At 32.9% G+C, this 19,108-nt stretch overlaps 2 protein-coding genes across 2 annotated transcripts; one reads left to right on the plus strand and one right to left on the minus strand.

The window, feature by feature from the left end:
• Window positions 1-1,336: 1,336 nt before the first annotated feature.
• LOC129805504 (vitellogenin-1-like) lies at window positions 1,337-3,534 on the minus strand. The gene is made up of 2 exons (XM_055853464.1): window positions 2,928-3,534; window positions 1,337-2,866 (listed from the first exon to the last, which is right to left on the minus strand). The coding sequence occupies exons 1-2, from the start codon at window positions 3,438-3,440 to the stop codon at window positions 2,174-2,176; spliced, it is 1,206 nt and encodes a 401-aa protein (XP_055709439.1). The 5' UTR covers window positions 3,441-3,534; the 3' UTR covers window positions 1,337-2,173.
• A 10,978-nt stretch (window positions 3,535-14,512) lies between these two features.
• On the plus strand, window positions 14,513-18,895 carry LOC129805505 (uncharacterized). Its single transcript, XM_055853465.1, has 4 exons — window positions 14,513-15,042; window positions 15,118-15,390; window positions 15,749-15,970; window positions 17,325-18,895. The coding sequence occupies exons 1-4, from the start codon at window positions 14,834-14,836 to the stop codon at window positions 17,788-17,790; spliced, it is 1,170 nt and encodes a 389-aa protein (XP_055709440.1). The 5' UTR covers window positions 14,513-14,833; the 3' UTR covers window positions 17,791-18,895.
• Window positions 18,896-19,108: the final 213 nt, after the last annotated feature.

Consider the following 19,108-nt stretch of genomic DNA (forward strand, 5'->3'; position numbering starts at 1 on the left):
TTTTGGGACTTGGTTTTCGGAGACCTTTTTTCAACTTTGCGGTGGTCTCGATTATTATGTTAAACCTGCACTTGATTAAAGGGTTCCTGATAAGTAATGAAATTTGTATTCTAATAATATATTTGAAAATATATTTGAAATAAAAAATATGCTGCTTTTAGATATCTTGACCCACGTAACCCACGTAACCCTATAAAAAATTGCAATTTTTTTTGCAATTGCGTTTTGATAAATTTTAAATAAATAAAGTTCAGATTGCAATATCCTGTATAGCTTCCTTATAATAAGTGCAGATGAAAGATGGTAAATTTCTATTGATTTGTTATTCCCACATGCACAATCTTTCCAATACAGAAATACCATCTGCTGTATAACAGAGGATTACTTTTCATCCAATACCATAGACTATATATAATCTACTTTTTATTCAATTTTCTTGTTGCTGGTGGAAAACGAGTAAATGCTCGTTGAAATTAACCTGGAGGATGGGATTGAATTTTCCTCTTGCGTTGCAATTTCTGTTCAATAAGACCAATGTAGGGTTGGGTTCAAAGTTGAAAAGGATTGCAAAGGTACTGTAGGGCAGCAAGGGGATAAAAGTTAGAGATGTTATGAGTTATCTGTTCCACCCTGATGACCAGAAAACCATCCTTTAACAGTGCTCAGATGACAACTGAAGGACTTTTTGAATTCGTTGCCCAATTGTTCCCTTTTTCTCCCTCCCTTCCTACCACTGAAATTTATGACCATTTTCTTGGCTTCTTGCCTTTTTTTATTGCGTTCAACAATTTTCTCTCTCCATTTCTTTCCATATTTTTTTCTGCTTGGCTACTGAAAACGTTGGTAGAAAAATTTGTAATGGCATATGAAGGAGAAAGCCATTCTTTAGCATTTTGAAGCTCCTTTTGTAGCTTTTAGAGGAGGGGGAGGTAATTTGGAGGTCTCCAGTATGTATCTTCACATTTATTATTATATGAACTACTCAACCTGTTCTCAAATTGAATTGAGAGATATTATGAATGGAAGCATCTTTTTCAGATATTTGCGAAATATATCTAAAAGACCGCCATTAAAGGGAGATGTTTATAGTCAGAGAAGGCTATAAAAATATAAATCAATATTTTGAAGATTTTTACATATTTATATATTATAGTAAAAATTTTGTAGATGATTTTATTGCACAATGGGTAGCTAAACGTGACAGCTTTGCAGAATGCGCGTAGTCGTATGGCCGTCATGCCCTTAAACTTTGTTGCACATTTATTGTTTTCGATGAAGAAAGTAGTTTAATGGTTTAATGACTGGGGAAAAGCGGAAATAAATCGTGCTCAAGAGCTTTCAATTAAGTTGTTTTATTATAAATTTGTTATTCTATTGGAATTTTAAGTGCTTTCAAATAAATCTATTGCAATAGGTTGAGAAATATGCTAGTCAGATCGTTTATAGCCCGCAGAGTTCCTAAGAGAAAAGATATTCGAAGATCGGATTCGAAAGCCATCGAAGACATTTTAATTACTCATTTCGTCCATGTGGTGGTTAAAGTACAGTATTAACCAAAAGTTTCTTGACAAAGTTTATTCGACAAATCTGGTGGAAAATTGTATAAAAAATATATTTTTTTTAAATTTTTCTTTTTGTAAATAAGTTTCTTATTATCCATAGATATTATTTATGCATTTAAAAAAAAACTAATTTTATTTCATATCAAAAACGATTGTTCTCCAAAAGTTAATCATTTTTTATCGGCCAAAAGTTTCTTGACATTTATCACTTTTATATATGCATAAACTGACAAAGCACCATTTGTCCCTCAAATAACATAACTTCAAAATATAATAGAAAAATATGATGTTTGATGCACGTATTTGACTATTTGAATACCTTTTTCAAATGTGTCAAGAAACTTTCGGCCGATAGAAATTTTGAACTTTTAGAAATATTTTTTTTTGATATGAAATAAAATTAGTTATTTTTTCAAATAAAATAATAATACCTATGGATTACAGGTAACTCAATTATTAAAGAAAATCTACAATTTTACCACCTGTTTTCGCTTCTTTTAGTGTGAAAAAAACTGAAAGCTAGATATGATAAATACAATTTAATATGTAATCCTGAATGAAGCTAAAATTCATGTTGAACTTTAATCTTGTAGGGTTTGTAGGGTAACAATTTAGGAGATATTGTTAATGAAACGAGTAATGTATTTTCTAGAGGCACATTTATTTAATATTGTTGATACCTTCGAGTTCTTACCATATGGTGGATGCTCATTTGTCGTTAAGAAGTAATTACCCTTGGCTGTTGTTGGTGTTGCATAACCCATTGGAATTGTTTTTTGACTACATAATTTCCGCGCATAGGCATAGATGGAATTGCAACGTGTCGCTAGGAAACCATACTCATTCCCAGGATATACACTTTCAGCATAGTACTTCCACGACAAGGAATGAGAACATGACATTCTGCTACAACCTGGCATATGAAGTTTAACACCATTTGGATAGAAATCAACATCACCAACTGGTTCTTTTTGACCAAATCCCCCGGAATTTGTGTGAATTACATCCACAAAAAGAGCATCTCCTCGGCCAAGACCCGTTAGAGCTTCACCTTGATTGAAGCACGGACGAGCTGGATCGAGTCCAGTAATACGAACAAGTGATTTTTGTGTACTAGCCTGTAAGTGTCGTCCTACAGCACCAGCAATTTGAGCTCCTAAACTGTGACCGACCACATGTATTTGGCTGATGTTGACATAGTTGATGAGATCAGCAATTGCTGGGGCTATTAGTTTGCCTATTTCTTCCGTATTTAGAGCAGACCAGGAATAAAGTGTGCTAATAAACACGTCCGTGTCGACCAGCTATTAAAGACGGGGAAAAAGTATTACTGGTTTTCTAATATAATTATATGCTTCTGCTTACAAGAAAATTAGTGTGACCTCGACATTTATATGCATTATAAATTGCTATAGCTGGATCGTTGGGTTTATCCTTTCTGTTGGACAACCAACCAGATACCATAATAACAACGGGATCATTTTTATTAAATGCAGGATTCTCCACTAATTTACTCATTTCACCTAAGCTATATGATGTGTTCTCGGAACTACTGTAAAGGATCAACCTCAACCTATCATAGTCAGGTTTGATTTTTTCATAACGACCCAAGTCCTTATCCGTCAGTATGGCTAGTGAGCAGAACTTGTTAAGAGCCTCCATAAGAGTGAGACCTGGTATTTCATAAAGAGCATCCCTTCCCAAAGCACCCAACTTTTCAAGCGATATAATTTGAGAGGTGTTTTTCAGAATTCTAAAACCAGCTGACACGCCTAATCTTATTTGGTCAATTCGATCATGTAGGTTCAATTGACCAGAAACGCATTGCACGAGGAACACAAAAAGAATTCCAAGGTTAACATAAATTTTAGCGGACATTATTTAAACAAATTTAAAACCTAGAACATTTCAGAACCGCGTGTAAGTTCTCACTCTAACTTCTTCGTAACTCAAAAATCTGGCGACTACTAAATACAAAATAAAATTTGTCGCTGATTATATAATTGAGCTTGTGGACTAATTAAGTCAAACTTATTTACAAGTTAATTACTGAATTTTTAAAGGTGTAGTAAAGATAAATAACGATCCGCTTAAAAGAATAAAAAAGTGAATGTATAATGAATATACATAAAATAATTTTGGTAAAATAATTTATAAATTATTATACAACATTATTTTATATTGTGCTGTCCCAATTTATTATTTATTATTTTAATAAACATAATTATGCATAATTTTATGGGTGGGTTAATAGACATTTTTATTTTTTAACTCGCGCTAATTGCTGTTAATAATGTCGTATTTCGTAAATTTCAATCTGAAACTCAATAAAAATCTTTTTATTATAAATTTTAGTTATTGTATTCCTAATAATAATTATTATTATCGTTTTTAAAGATTTAAAGTATGTAGGGTTTGAGATTTTTTATTCAAACGTCCTCTCCGTAATACTTACTCTGAGGTTGAAGACAATTTTTTTTTCTATGATTTAACAAATGGTTTTAAATAATATTGTCATCTTTGAAAAAATACATCTGAACTCGACAATGCCTTGACATCGTCCAGTTTCCTTGAAATCTCTTTTACAATAATTCCCTTTATGAACATTATAGAAAAATGGGAAACATAATTTGGGATAATTATAGCAATTAACACGGTTATAGTTATGTAATTAAAAGGTACGAGAAGCTCACTTAAATTTAATTTTACATACAAAAAAGAAATGTAAAAAGCGTTCATTGTTTTTATAACCACAAACCGTATAACCTGCTGTACAGGTGCAAGTTACTTTTTGTTAAACTTATATTGCTCAATTTATTTAATGAAAAAATTTAAAAGGTTAATTTTTTATATCTAGCGGTGTTATATTTAATGATTTTGATTATTTAATGAAATAAAAAAAAATATTTCCCTAAAATATGCGGTAAAATGAATACTTTAAGTGAGATTTTATGTAGTATAAATCATAATAGAATTACTTGTATGATTTTTATCGTTAAAATCGTTATCGTTAGAAAGTCTTTTGCATACAGTGATATAGTTCTCAACTCAACAAAACTTAAGCAAATATGACAATTTACAAAAATTAAATAATACTAATATTTTTTTGTAACACTAAAAATACTTAACAAATTTTATTAGTTGTGTGCGTGCCCTACCGTTTTTATTTTACAATGTTTGTAAGGTACTGTATACTGAACAGTACAAAGTATGGGTCGGCAAAACATCGAATTTGGTCAGTACACATTTTTTTTTATATATAAAGGCAATGAAATTTTCATCCAAGTTTTAGGAAAGGGAAGTTAAAGAGGTTTTTATGTTATCTGCAACCACATTAGATGTTAATTTATATAAACTGCACCCATTTCTGTAACGATATTTTTACTGACCAAAATTGAATATTTCATTATGGCTCTTGCACATCTTTTAAATCATGAAAACTTCATTTTCAAGTTCACAACCCTTTCAAACGTTTTTCATATGTCTATTCCGCTTTTTTGACTTCTTCTTTTTTTGAACGTTACAACAAATCTAATTAAGTTTAATTCAAATTGTGTTGAGGAAGGCCGAGCTTAGTCGTTCAGTTAGATTATCGGTTTTCAAAGCTGGTGTTAATTCCTATTCTTACCTATGTTCATGAGTTTTGGGTAATGGTCGAAAAAGTAAGATCGCAAGTACGAGTACCAAATGCCGAGATGAGGTAGCTCCGGATGTTTAAGAAGGGAATCACTCATCGAGATCAAGTGTGAAACGTAGCCCTTCATGAAGAGCTAAAAGAGTTCAGGAATTTCTTCTTCAAGTTGAGAAATCACAACTCGAAAACTCCCCAGAAAAGCTATGCAAGCCATTGTCAGGAGACCTCAACCTCGAAGCAGACCTAAGGGCCTCGATACCTGAGGATTAGCCGAGAGGGCTTAGTGTAATTATAGTCGAAATAATGATTAAACTACATTTCCATCATTTTCCACTAAGTCGTCTCTCGGCTTAAGTCGTAAGTGTGTCTTGGGCATAAGACAAGGTGGCTGAATTAAATACAGAATTTTGTTTTGAGATCGGACCTGAACATCTTGAAGTGGCGGATGATCGACAGGCATAGGCTGCTAACCTAGATTGGGCTCGCGACCTCAATAGGGATAAGCGGTTGAAAGTGATGATGATGAAGGAGTAGGATAGACAAATGCAATGTTTTTTGATTTCACGGAAATTGTTTGATCTTAAGGGTGTGCCAGAGGCTTTATCAAACTAATTTTTTTTATCGACCACATTTAATTCTTTTAGTAAATCAAAATTTTAATAATTTATTGCCGACTAAACTCAATTTTTTACTAATCAAAATTCAATATTTTTCACTGAATAAATTTAGTTATTACTGATCAAAATTAAATATTTTATTGCTAACCAAATTTGATTTTTGATTGACCGAATTAAAATGTTTATCCTATCCTATCTCAATCATTAATGAAAAATTAACATTGTCTAATATAGAATTTTCTTTAAATTTTTGTTCAAATGCAAAAGAATATACGTTAGATTTTTTTCAAACAGGTAGAAATAACAGTCGTTGTATTATGAATTGTAGATGAGATTATTAAGAATCTCATCTAATAATATCCATCAGATATTCTTCTATTAATTTTAGTGAGAAAAACATCTAAATGAGAATAAATTAAAAGGTTTTTTAACTAGAATTTTCAGATATTTTATGTTCTAACCAAGTAGAACGGCATTTATTATAAAATTTTGCTCCACCACCAGACATTGTATGAGACTATATGAAGCACCATAGAAAATTTAATTAAATTGCAATAACAATTCTGCGGGAACACTGTACCGACTGCTAGCATAATTAAATGTTCATGGTTCGAGATGAGCCATGTACAAAGGAGCACTATGACGTTATACGATGATGGATTTTTGTGGTTCTGGAAAATGAAAAAAAAATTGAAAGATTTGTGAGAAAACAAAGTAAAAGAAACATGCTGGTATACAACTTGAGATTGGGATGGAACAGAGTATATATTTTGAGGTACGGAAATTCCTGTTTAAAGTGCATTTCCTGAGAGATACAAGTTCACAAAACACAAAATTTTACCATGTGGAAACACGAGAAAGCTTTCAAGTGCTACAATGGCTGTATGAATAGAGACTCTCCCTCGACGTTTGTCTCTAGCAGCTGTTACGGAAATTCGAGATAATCATTTAGGATAGTGCTCGTACAATAGAGTTTTTTATAGATATGGAAAAATGAGAAAAGTGCATTTCCCAGAGATCAGTGTAATACTTAAACATAAATTTCCAAATCGATATAACCCCAGTCTGTTTTATTACTTATTTTAAGTATATCCTTGGAAAATCTCTTAAGCGGAAACTATATTACAGGACCATTTGTTTCTCACTCCAAGGCATTATATTATGGCCAAATCGGCCAAATCACTCTTCATCCGTTAATCCCTCGACGACTTCCTTCCACATATTTAACACCATTATACCTTAGGTCCTTGGGATATAGTGTCTTAATAAATCTTTAATGCCCATTCACATCTCATGCTGATGTAATACTGGAACTTGATACCTGGTATAAGTCAAAGTAAGACTGGCAAGTGTACTTTGAACAGGGAGAAAGTGTAATGGGCAATACTACCATCCTAGAGAAAATATATATATGTATATTAAATCCATTCAGCAGAACTTGTGTTGTGATAATATGCAACATATTACTTATGAGTTAGTGGGTGGCTTTGCTGTTCATACTACTGAGAAATTGGATTACAACCCTTGCAATACAATGTTGTGCTTTTATTTGCAAGTGTGAGAAATAGTACAAATGGTGAATTATGTAAAAGCTGCAAATGAGCTTTTAGAAAATCAACATGTTGTTAACACACTCTGAAAACGTTCTATTTATTAAAAGATTACTGTGTGGAGATTAGCCAATTTTAGTTTCAAATGAAAAAAAGTAATTTTACCCATTCTAAGCACTCAAAAGCCAAAAAAGATACATTTTTATTTCTATTTATTTATTTAAAATCGAACTGCCTTTGAAACCGTGCGTTTCTTAGAGGCATAATAACAGGCATGAGATTTATGCGTCCACCGCCGTCTTAGCGTTGGTGCCGTAACCTTTCTCATTCCGTCTGCGTAGTGGCTGAGGTACTTTCTTTTCGAATTTCGAAGAATAATGATTGTTAACATGTGTTAGTCTTAACCTTATTGTGTGAAAAAAACAAGAAATGAGACTTATTAATTTTTAATTTCACTATAATTACCTTTAAAATCACTGAATAATTTCTTAAAAACCTATTTAGTGCGAAATTAATTTTGAATTGGTTTGATTTTTTTTAAGAATCAACGATATTTTCTCTAACTAGAGGTTCGTTTATCTTTTAGCCAAGACACTATTGAAGAATCAAAATCTAGCTGTGAATGAACGTATAATTTTATGAACTTATGAACTTTGTATTCTTCGTTGACTACACCTTGAAATGATAACAAAACATTTAAAAAAAAAAAACAAAATTAAAAATTACTGTTTTTTCAAGATTACACGGGGAGGGTCTCTAAAACTTTTTAGAGCTACACTGAGAAAAACGGAGGTGCGATAAACTTTTTTTCCTCATAATTTTAACACTTTTTAGGTGTAAAAATATATCAACATTTTTTAATGTTAATTTTATACCTTTTTAAGGCTAAAATTAACATGGAAAAGGGTAACTTTAACCCCTAATACACCTAAAAAGGGTAATATTTACAACGATTTTGGATCAATACTGCAGGGTAAAATTTAACATTTCCGGAATGTTATTTTAACCTTTTCGGATTGCTCTCAGTGTAGATATTTCATATTTTGTTTTAAATTTTTTTTCTGAAAACAGGATCCTCCATATACAAGACGTCCGCATATAAAATATTCGGATTTTTTCACGAAACAAGCGAAAAACTTTGCAAATTTTTTTACTGAGTAATAGTTTGATTTATTTTTATCCCTTTAACATATAGATAGACAGAGAGTCGAATAAAAATAAATGATTGAACAATTTTGCATGATGAATAATTTAATGATTGACCCAGTTATTCCTAGAGGGATAATGTTCTTAAATATGTAACTTTAGACTTCAGTTGCCATACTATATTACATATGTATTCAAACATTGAAAAGATAAGAGTATAAAAGTAAAATATTTTGACGTAAATACTGAAATAAAAGTGGATTTTCTTCGAGAAACTTTTCTTTAACTCCTATATTGGATTAATTCTTTTCTGCATTTTGAGCCAGTGAGTGTAGAGTGTACGAGAGAAAATCCCTAGTGAATTACGATTATGAGTGCTTAAGGCGTGGGACGTGCACAAGAGGGTGGAAATAGGGGTTGTATATTAAAATGAGCTTTTGCATAAATACCAAGAGACGCCAAACAGCATTTCTGCAGAATGTCAGACGCCCAAACACGTTTCAACATCATATTCCTGCCCCTTTCTGCACCTTTTATTGTTTAGTGACTCATCTCAGCACTTGAACTATTTCCCTCCTTAGCAGTGGAGGGACACACAAATTATTCCATTTGCATAGCAATTTGCGAAACTTTTCTTTAATTTCCCGGCAACACGTTTACCAAAGCGGATTATCAAAGTTTCCGTCTCAGGGCACAACATTAGTCACTCTTGTTACCCTTAACTAGCCCCCACTGCTCCATAACTTGCTGGCCTAAGATAGAGAGGTAAATTGCTCTTGGGTTTCCTTATACTTATTCTGTTAGTTTGTCGTCTCTTACTGAATCCTCTTCTTTGGGTGTATACAAATGTTATATAAACTTGATGGGTGGGGAGGGTTGAGAGATGTCCAGGAGTCAGGATTTCGAGACAGGTATCATTCTTAGAATAGTCGAGGTAAATTTCTCTCTGTTACGCTCAATTTGCAAGACAAAACTGCTGGAAAAATGGCGCGATCTTGCTGATGTAATCCCTGATAGAATCGTATTCTTAGCGAGAACCGAAGGAGAGACCAAACGGTTGATGATTATGGGAATTTCACAGGTAGAGGACGTGACATGAAATTATTATCTCATTCGAGTAACTTCCTCATTAATAATGGAATATCTTCTTCCACGTCTTTTTCTCATTCCAAGGATGTCATCCTCTTGGCGACTAATCGTGATTAAAATATCAGCAAAAAAGTGTTATAGTCCTGTCATGCTCGATTTGTACATTGTCGCTGTTTTGTGCTCAATATTACAATATTCATTGATAAATGCTTCAGAGTTTAAGTTTAAAGAATACAAGAAAGAAATTTGTGAGCCAATTACAAAGAGGAAATTCTCGTGCTGTTTGAAATTATACGAGTAACATATTAGCAAATTCAGGTCAATTATTAGGTTTAGTGTTCAGAATTTTCAACAGTAGAATCTGAATGAGAAAAACTGATTTGTATATTGGAAAATATATCCATAATACGGGCTTCAGACTAGAGGTTTAGCCCAGTTCCCGAAAGTCTCAAAATCCTAAATATCGCGCAATTTTATTGCTTTTTGTGAGCCTAATAGGTCATTTATCTTTAATAATCCAATTTTAAGTTTTTTTTTCAAAAAATTGTGATGGATAAGAAATTAAAGCAATTAAGCCATATAGCTAAGCCTTAGGTGTGAAGCCGGTATAACATTCGAAATGCTTAATTTGCATAAATTAAAGTGTTTTCAATTTTTTAGTTAAGAAAATGAATAAAATAAAACACTTTGCCATTGAAAGTAGTATTAGGTGACAATTAGTAAGAAGAATAGTCTTTTTTCTGATCGAAGAGAGAAATATACAATACAATCCGGTTTTTTCGAATTTGTCACCGATCTCGAACTCAAACGATAAGAGATATTAACTTCCGGTTTTCGGTGACTCCTAATAAAAAGCCATTGACATTATCTTCAGACGTTTTTTTACCTTTTCCTCTCACCCTCTCCATCCCTTTCAAAACCATGTATTTTTTGGTTTATATCGAAAATAGCTCCTACGATTTGTTGTATTTTCGGATATGTTTTGGGGGTGGCCCAAGTGAACATTTAGGTGGGGTATGGGAGGTAGGAAGGCCAAGGAACAGATGAAATAAATTCAATTCAATTCATTTCGTCTATACATACCTATGACCGAAAAAAACTTCGACATCGAATTTTCGAATATCAAAATTTAACTACTTTGTAGGACCCATTTCTCAACAAATTTGCTTAAATTTGGAATTTTTGGAAAGGTCTTGAAATTTCCGACCCGACTACATCAGACTTAATTAGTAATTAATCGGTAATGTACCTGTAATATTTGATGTATTTTTCTTAAATATTTTTCAAACATCTTTTTATTTGTTCGAAGATATCGACTTCGGGTCTTCGACGACCCCCTCCCAAATAAGTCAACATTATCTAGGACAGTCTTTTTCCTTTTTCTCCCCATTCTTCTTCTTCCTCTCTAAAACCATGTTTTTTGGTTTATTTCGAAAACGGCTCCTAGAATTTTTCATATTCAAATATGTTTTCGAGGTAGCCAAGATGAATACATCGTTTCTGGACACCTATGTTCGAAAAACATTTCGATGTCGAATTTTTGAAGGTAAAAGTTTAAGCACTTTGGAGAGCCTAATTTTCAACCGATTAGCTTAATTTTAGATTTTTTTTTGAGAAATCTTGAAATTTCGAACCAGACTGTATCGGACTCAATCGGTAGTGTATCGGTGATACACCCGTAAATTATTTACTTTTCTTGAATTTAATTTTTTATTTGTCCGTGTCGGTATGCGTGTTACTCATGCTAAAATAATCTAATATGTGCTTTTCTTAAGCAATTTTTTATTTCGGAATGATTTTTAAATTTATGAATCAATTTAATGGATATTAAAATGACCCAAAAATCATGCGAAAAGGTAATACATGGTGGGAGAGCTCTATCTAATGAGTTCGAGCACTCTGCAAAGCTGGTACGCTTTGTCATCTCTTTTCTTGTACTCTTTACTTTAATAACTTGAATAATTAACTGATTAGAATTATGAGATAAAATATGAGTAAACGGTCCGAAAATACCAATTGCTTATTGGGAAATTTTCACAGGCGAAATTAATTTCCAAGAAAACGCTGGCGAAACTCTTGCGATAAAATCATGCAAATTTTATTGATGTACTCCGTATCATAATAATTAATGATCTATTTTATATTTTGGTCCCGGAAGGTGAAGTTTGTGGCTTAATTTTGCTAATCTCTATTTTGGTTCAACATCCTAACGCTGTCAGGGGTGTTTTGTGGTAAATGCTGTGGTCAGGAGTGATTATCTAATTCGGAAATCGTTCATGCAAATTACGTGGAGAACAAAGTGGTTAGTCAATGGGAAAATTAAGCAAAATTGATGATCAACATTTGTCAAATTACACTGCAAACTTAAATGCCAAATTAATATAAATCGTTGGATCTTTTTTGGCCTATAAGATTTTTTTTCTGAAACAAAGTGAGTATATGTCAATAGGGTGTAAGTTTTTGTTTTTAGGATTAACTTTAGAAAACTCTGTTACTCTTATAATTGTCAGTCTTCATTTGTGCTATCTACAAAAGGCTTACATTGCAGAAAATCATCTAGCATTTATCGATTTAAAAAAAAGAAGAAGAATTTTATCGCATGTCGAGGAAAAGTTTAAGACAGCTGAGGAAGCAAACAACGTGCAAATAAATCGGTATTTTATTGGTCAAGTGATTGAGGGACCGACTTCAAATCAAATAAATTATTGTTTGGTTTAAACTGAATAATCTATTCTATGGGAAAAGCTGCTGGTGAAAATCTCTCATTGAATATTGCCATCACCCCTTCATCGAGACAGATGATTACCTACATGGCAAGTTTGTATGGGAGCTACCCAAAAGAGAAATATTCGTAGCACGTTTTTGAAAGAGGAATAAATCAAATTCGAATGATGGTAACATATCGCACTGTTTGGCGTCTGTTGGGAGTATGAGTATTTCACAATCCACATCCTTGATTTTCTCCACACAACCCCCAATGAATTGCGTTTCCGTACCAACTCAACTCCATATGGAGTTCATAACGAGTTTTAAAGTACTCGAGGGTTTGCCTTTTGTGAAGAAAAAAGTCGTATCATTTATGCCATATTTCATCTTCAAAATATACACACATTACTCAAGCTCAATCCGTTTATCCGTGCAATTTGATGTGAATTAGTATTTACAAAAAAGAATACCAATAAATCATTCAAAAATAATAGAGCTTATTTTTGAAAACATATTGGCATAATTTTAAACTCTTTCAAAGCTCTTTTTCTTTAAAGATGCTTTAATGATGTTTGTCTTATGTTTTACCAGATTTCTATAACCGAAAACTTAGAGCAAAAGATATGCTTTTTCAAAATTTCAGTTTTTCACTTCATACTCTTTTGAGTATTAAGTTAATTATATATAACCACTGATTTATTGTTATGGTCTACATACAGAAGTTGCTCTCGTTAATATCCTTTTTCGAGTTAAATTGCTTGATAAAATTATTTTATAGGTATTTCGTGTAAACACCCATACTTTCTTTCTCAAGCGCCATAATGTGAAAAACAGAGATTTAATCTAAAATCCTTCTAATTACATGCAATACTTTATCTTTAGATTATTTTTGCGTTTAATCAAATCTTAAATTAATTTTATGGTTATTGCAAAAAGGAATTTTCGCCTTTGATGGTTAACCCCTTAAGGACGAGAGGGTCAAAATTTGGGGGTCAGAAAATTCACTTTTTCTGACTTTATAAAGCCCTAGAAATTTTTTTTGGACACCGGTATCCTAATCGCCCCTAAATCCACTGTTGTTTCTTTGAAACTTGATGTATTTGTAATTAAAAAGCGAATAAGTTGCCATCCAAAATAAAATTGTAGCTCTTATCTGTGCGATGTTATATGGGCAGGTTTTCAGACGTCGCACACAATTTTCGAACACTTCACATTTTTTCTCATATTCCTCTAATGAAGCTGACCTACGGCAATGTATTTTAATAGTATTAAGTCACACATTTTCTAAAAAAAAATAAGTGAAATTCATTAACCCTTTAAGGACGATTGGAACACCGGTGTCCCATAAAGAAAATAATTTTTCCTGACTACTCAAAGTTATTGTTTTCTTATGTCTGTACATAATTGTAAAGTAAAAGATTGAAGGAATCTAGAATATCTTTTGCAAGTCTCTAGGTATTTGCTATGTAGTAAATATTTAAGCTTAAAAATGGCGATTTAATTTCTCAAATTCATAATTGATTTTATTTATTTTTTATACTTTCAATTTTTTTTAAGCAAAACCCTTTTGGCAATAAAAACTACAATATTCATACGTAATATTTTTCATTAAAGCGAGAATATTATTCATTGGTATTGTCAGAAAAATTACTTCAATTTTTCAGCTATTTTTGTCCGTATTGCTCATAGAAGAACAAAATACACCGAATCAGACTCTGTTGGACTTTCCAAAGTAGATGTAAGATTTATCATTGATTATGTTTCTCAGTTTAATTTTTATTGTTGATTTTCAGACCGTAAAAAGTGTCTCGTCGTTAAAGGGTTAAAGAAATTTGGGAAAAATACGAAGTGTTCGAAGCGAGATCTAAAATCCTTCCCCTGCATTTTTCAGACGGGGGGTTTAGCCTAGTTATGGAATATCTCGAAATCTTAGAAAAAGCAAATGCAATGGTTTTTTAAAGTTAAATGGAGCATTTATTTTAAACCTTATTTTTTCCAAAAATCTTGCTTTATAAAAAATTAGATAAGGCAAGCCATATAGCGATTCTATACCCCCAAAATTTCACACACAATCGAATTTTCACGTATTTCTAGTTGCACTTATATCGAGATCACCTGTGAAAAATCTCAGCTACCATAAGCTTATCTGGGCTTATCACTGTTTTTTTTGCCTGTAATTCAATTATATTACTCCTATATTTTGGGCGATCTTCTGAGTGATTCAATCTGTTCAATAAATCGGTTGAGGGCCGGTAAACGGTAAGATGCGAAAGTACTTTTGAGGTATAGCATTTAGGGCATGAGTTCGAGCACTTCGCAAAGCATGGGACGATGTGTGACCCCTTTTACTGAAAGGGCCTTAAGTGGTTGGTTTACAGTGCTTTTATACTTTTAAACCTGTTTAAATTTGTCTATTTTTTGCAACTAAGTATCTCATAGAGTTTGAGTATATATAGCCGATAAGTATAACGCTTGTCTATAGATTCATCACTTCGCGTATTTATTGCCTTGGTCCAGATAATAACGCTGATGTTTAGTAAAAAATACCCAACGTATCAGTCTGACTTTGAGTGTTTGCTGAGAAGTGCTGAGTTTTTCCATTTAGTGATGGAGTTTAGAAATTTGGATGAGTATGAGGAAAAGGCGAGGGAGAATCTGTCAAAGAATGCCCTCAACTACTATCGCAATGGCACAGGTAAAGGATTATCACTGCAGTGGAACAGATCATGCTACGACAGGTGAGATGAAAAAGAATACTTTCACCTTGCTAACCGCAATCCATCCACACAATTTGCTCTCACTTCTTCCTGCAGAATTCGTATTCATCCCCATTGCCTCAGAGACGTGTCAGAGCGGTCTGCAAAGTGTCAGTTATTGGGAATTGATATGGCAATGCCGGTGGGAGTAAGTCCCACGGCAATGCAGAAAGTTGTGCATCCAGAAGGTGAGATTGCTAGTGCCAAAGCAGCAGAAGAGATGGGTGTCATTTTCACACTCAGCTGTCTGTCCACCACGTCTCTCGAGCAAGTTGCCGCCGCAACACCAAATAGCCCGAAGTGGTTTCAGCTGTACATTTATATCGACAGGTGAGTACTTATGCTCTGGGTTGAATTACAAAAATAACGTTCTGCAAAAAGCTCAAAAGAACGAGAATTTTTGAAATTGTCGGCTAACGCCTTATCTGGCAATGTTTCTTTTTGTATTATTTAACGTCTGATGTTTATTAAAACTAGACCTAATTTACTCGTTCTCTTATCTAAGTATATACTTCAATGTCTCAAGAAAGATCGGGCCACTTGAAATTTTTAACGCATTATGTATCATTTTTTTTTTGGATCTCTATCTGAACTTGAACACGTGGTGTCTGAAGCACCATTTGATAATATTTTAGGTTGTTATCATTGTAGAGATTCATTATGATACACCATCATTTTATTCTCATAGAAACCTCACGAGAAATTTAATTCGACGTGCTGAAAAGGCTGGGTATCGAGCCATTGTTGTCACAGTGGACACTCCAATGTTTGGCTTTAGACGACCCAAAAACACCCTCTCACTTCCATCTCACTTGTACCTGGATAATTTCACTTCAGAACGAATTGAAGGGTTAAAAGAAGCCGGCGAGGGCCTCAATTTAGCAGGATATTTATCCAGCAACATTTACAGGTATGGCTAAATACTTTTGATAGAAGGGTCTCACGTATGCCTACAACATACTAAAAACAAAATTTCACAGGATTTTTAAGTTATCGTAATGTGTTTGATTGACTTCAAAAAAAAAAAAAAAATCTACAACAACGAAACATACCTATTAAACTTATATAAATATTATATATCAGTAAAACAGGAAAAATGAAAAATATCTATTTTTTAAATATTAAATTTTTTGGAAAGCAATTTCGCTAATTTTTCGGAATATATTAGTTCATTTGTCCCTTATACCTAATTTTAAGTCAAAATTTTCCCATAAATCTGCAAAGAAATTAAAGAATTTAAAGTATGTGGTAAAACCTTAGGTCTAATAGCCATATTAGAGATCAAACGGTAGAGATAGGTACCGTAGATGCGAGTGACTTTTGCCTTCCAGAGATGACTACGCCCCCACATGATGTTCATAAGCTTCTTTTACGTAGCACTTAAACATGAATCTTTATCGGTCGGACATGGTAGAACATATGGATGATATCCATCCTTAAAGTCACCCACATCTACTTCCCATTTAATCAATATTCGTACCATTAGCATAATCTTAATTTTTTTGCACAGTTCTCCTTTGGAACTCTAAAGCAATGTTTTTTTTTGTCTAAATAAAAAAAGCCTTGAATTATATCTAATAACATCTTTTCAAGGACAAAGATTAAAAATACTAGATATTTATTGTTCGATTCGGACTAGTTTTGGGGTTGTTGGAAAGGTCTTAAATTCACCGACAAGTCTGAAACTGTTCCAACCGGTAATTAATCGGTTTACCTATTCCGTTTTGCCAACTTTTTTTTTGCTACAAGTTTATAATTTCATGTAATATTTTTAATCCATAAATAGTATCAAGCAATATTTAAAAGTTTATATTGTTTATGATAATTTCATAGCGTTCATATCCATGCATATAAGTTTCGTACTTCTTATTTTTTATTTAATGGAAGAGCCTTATGTGGTATCCATAAATAATAGTACAAAATAATTTATAGTACAAAAATTGAGCAATAAAAATGGCTATTATCAAATATTTTAGGAAGTGCCAAACTCGTTTATATACTTTTTCTTTCCACTAACTTTTGCTAGCTTTAAATTTTCTTTGTTCCCAAAACTTTTAAAAGAATCCCTTTTATAAAACACTCAATAAATTTCATTGCAGACTATACATATAAGCACAGTAGCCCTTTGAGGAAGCTCACCATCTCTATGATTTATGGCGTTTCTTTCTCTATTCCAATAACTTTCTCTCTTATTCTGTATTCACCCATATCCCATGATGTCTTTCTATGATTTACATCACTGCAAACTTTTCTTCCTTCCACAGATGTCTTACGTGGGAGGACATAAAGTGGCTTGTGAAAGAGACCCATCTCCCTGTGCTGGCCAAAGGAGTCCTCCGTGCAGACGATGCTATGCGTGCTGTGGAATGTGGCTGCAAAGGGATAATTGTGTCAAACCACGGTGGACGCCAGCTTGATTCTGTGCCTCCCACAATTGACGTTCTGCCCGGAATAGTGTCGGCAGTAGGGGACAAAGTAGCCATCATTGTGGACGGAGGTATTCGCCAGGGGACAGATGTATTCAAGGCTTTGGCTCTTGGTGCCAGGATGGTCCTCATTGGACGTCCTGTGGTTTGGGGTCTGACTGTGGGTGGGCAGGCAGGAGTTGTGGATGTGCTGAAGATTCTTCAGACTGAATTTGATGTGGCAATGGCAGTCTCTGGTTGCTCAAAAATCACAGATATCACCCGGGATCTAATTAGTTTTGACAATACCAGCTGCAAGTTGTGAATTTCAATTAGTTTGAAGACTAACCCAAAATTCAGGAATTGATTAGTTCAACTATATATTCTTAAATCTAGACAGTGTATTCCAATTAAACTCTCAAATAGTACAGAGGAATAATTCTTCAAAAGCTTCTACTAGAAAATGAAGAAATATCAATTTTTTTGTTCATCAAAAAGAATATTATCCAAATGAGTTTTAATTCTTTAAAAATGGAATAAAACAAAATGCAACGATTAATATAGGGTGGAATCACCACTTCTCGCCAGTGTCCCACTTTTCGCCACTTATATTGAAATCGGTATTTTTCGCGATTTGTAAAATAAATTAGCCGCAAAGTTCTTTGTATTTTTACTGCTGCTACGTATAGAGTCGAAAAATAATAATTATTCGTTTTGGATTTACGATTTTGAGCATTCTTTTAGAGTAATATTTTAAGCAAGTGCATCTAATCCAATATTTTTACCAAATATACTAAATGTCATCAAATTTTCATCAAGCAAAAAATACCTTTTTGGATAAATAATTTGTCTATTGAATATTTATATACACTTGTGGAATACATGAAATTTGTATTTGGTTAATTAATATTTCATTCAAAAATTTAATTAATATTTCATTCAAAATGAGGCATGGCGAGAAGTGGTTATATTCTGAAATTCATTTTACCGCCTGTCGCCATCTCTTTTCAATAGGCGACGCTAACTTCATTTCGTAGATTCTCAGTTGTCAAATTTGCATTGTTTAATCTGAAATAGACCTATACTTTGATTTCTCAAATAAAAGTGAAGAATAATCATTTAAAGTGAGTAGTAATAAGATGATCATGAGGAAAAATAAATGCTGAGTGTATTCTTTTTAAAACTTTACCTAAAATAATCGAGTTTAGACCTTTTCAAGTGGGTGGCGAGAAGTGATTATAAGACTGGTGAAAAGTGGCGAAGAGTGGCGACGAAGTGGTTATTTTTGCATTATTAATAAAAATCAGTTTTTTTAGTCCAGCGTTAAATTCTAGAACTATTGTTTTCACGAATCTAGAGCCAATACATCTAAGTAGTTTTGTGTCAAATTTGAGTTATCTTGTAATAAAAGTTGAAAAGTTATAATAAAATTAATTCCTCTTTCTACTAAACATGGCGATAAGTGGTTACTTCACCCTATTCTAATAATTTAAATTACGAACTTTTTATTCTGTCTCGATATCAAAGGTTCAATATTCTACAATTTGATTATTCTCTATTAAAAATTTACGATAATTCTGAAACGATGGATGCAGTGGTCTAATTTGATATACGCATTGTAAATTTTTAATATTAAAGGTTGA

The sequence above is a fragment of the Phlebotomus papatasi genome, chromosome 3 (genome assembly GCF_024763615.1).
Source record: "Phlebotomus papatasi isolate M1 chromosome 3, Ppap_2.1, whole genome shotgun sequence".
Taxonomy (NCBI): domain Eukaryota; kingdom Metazoa; phylum Arthropoda; class Insecta; order Diptera; family Psychodidae; genus Phlebotomus; species Phlebotomus papatasi.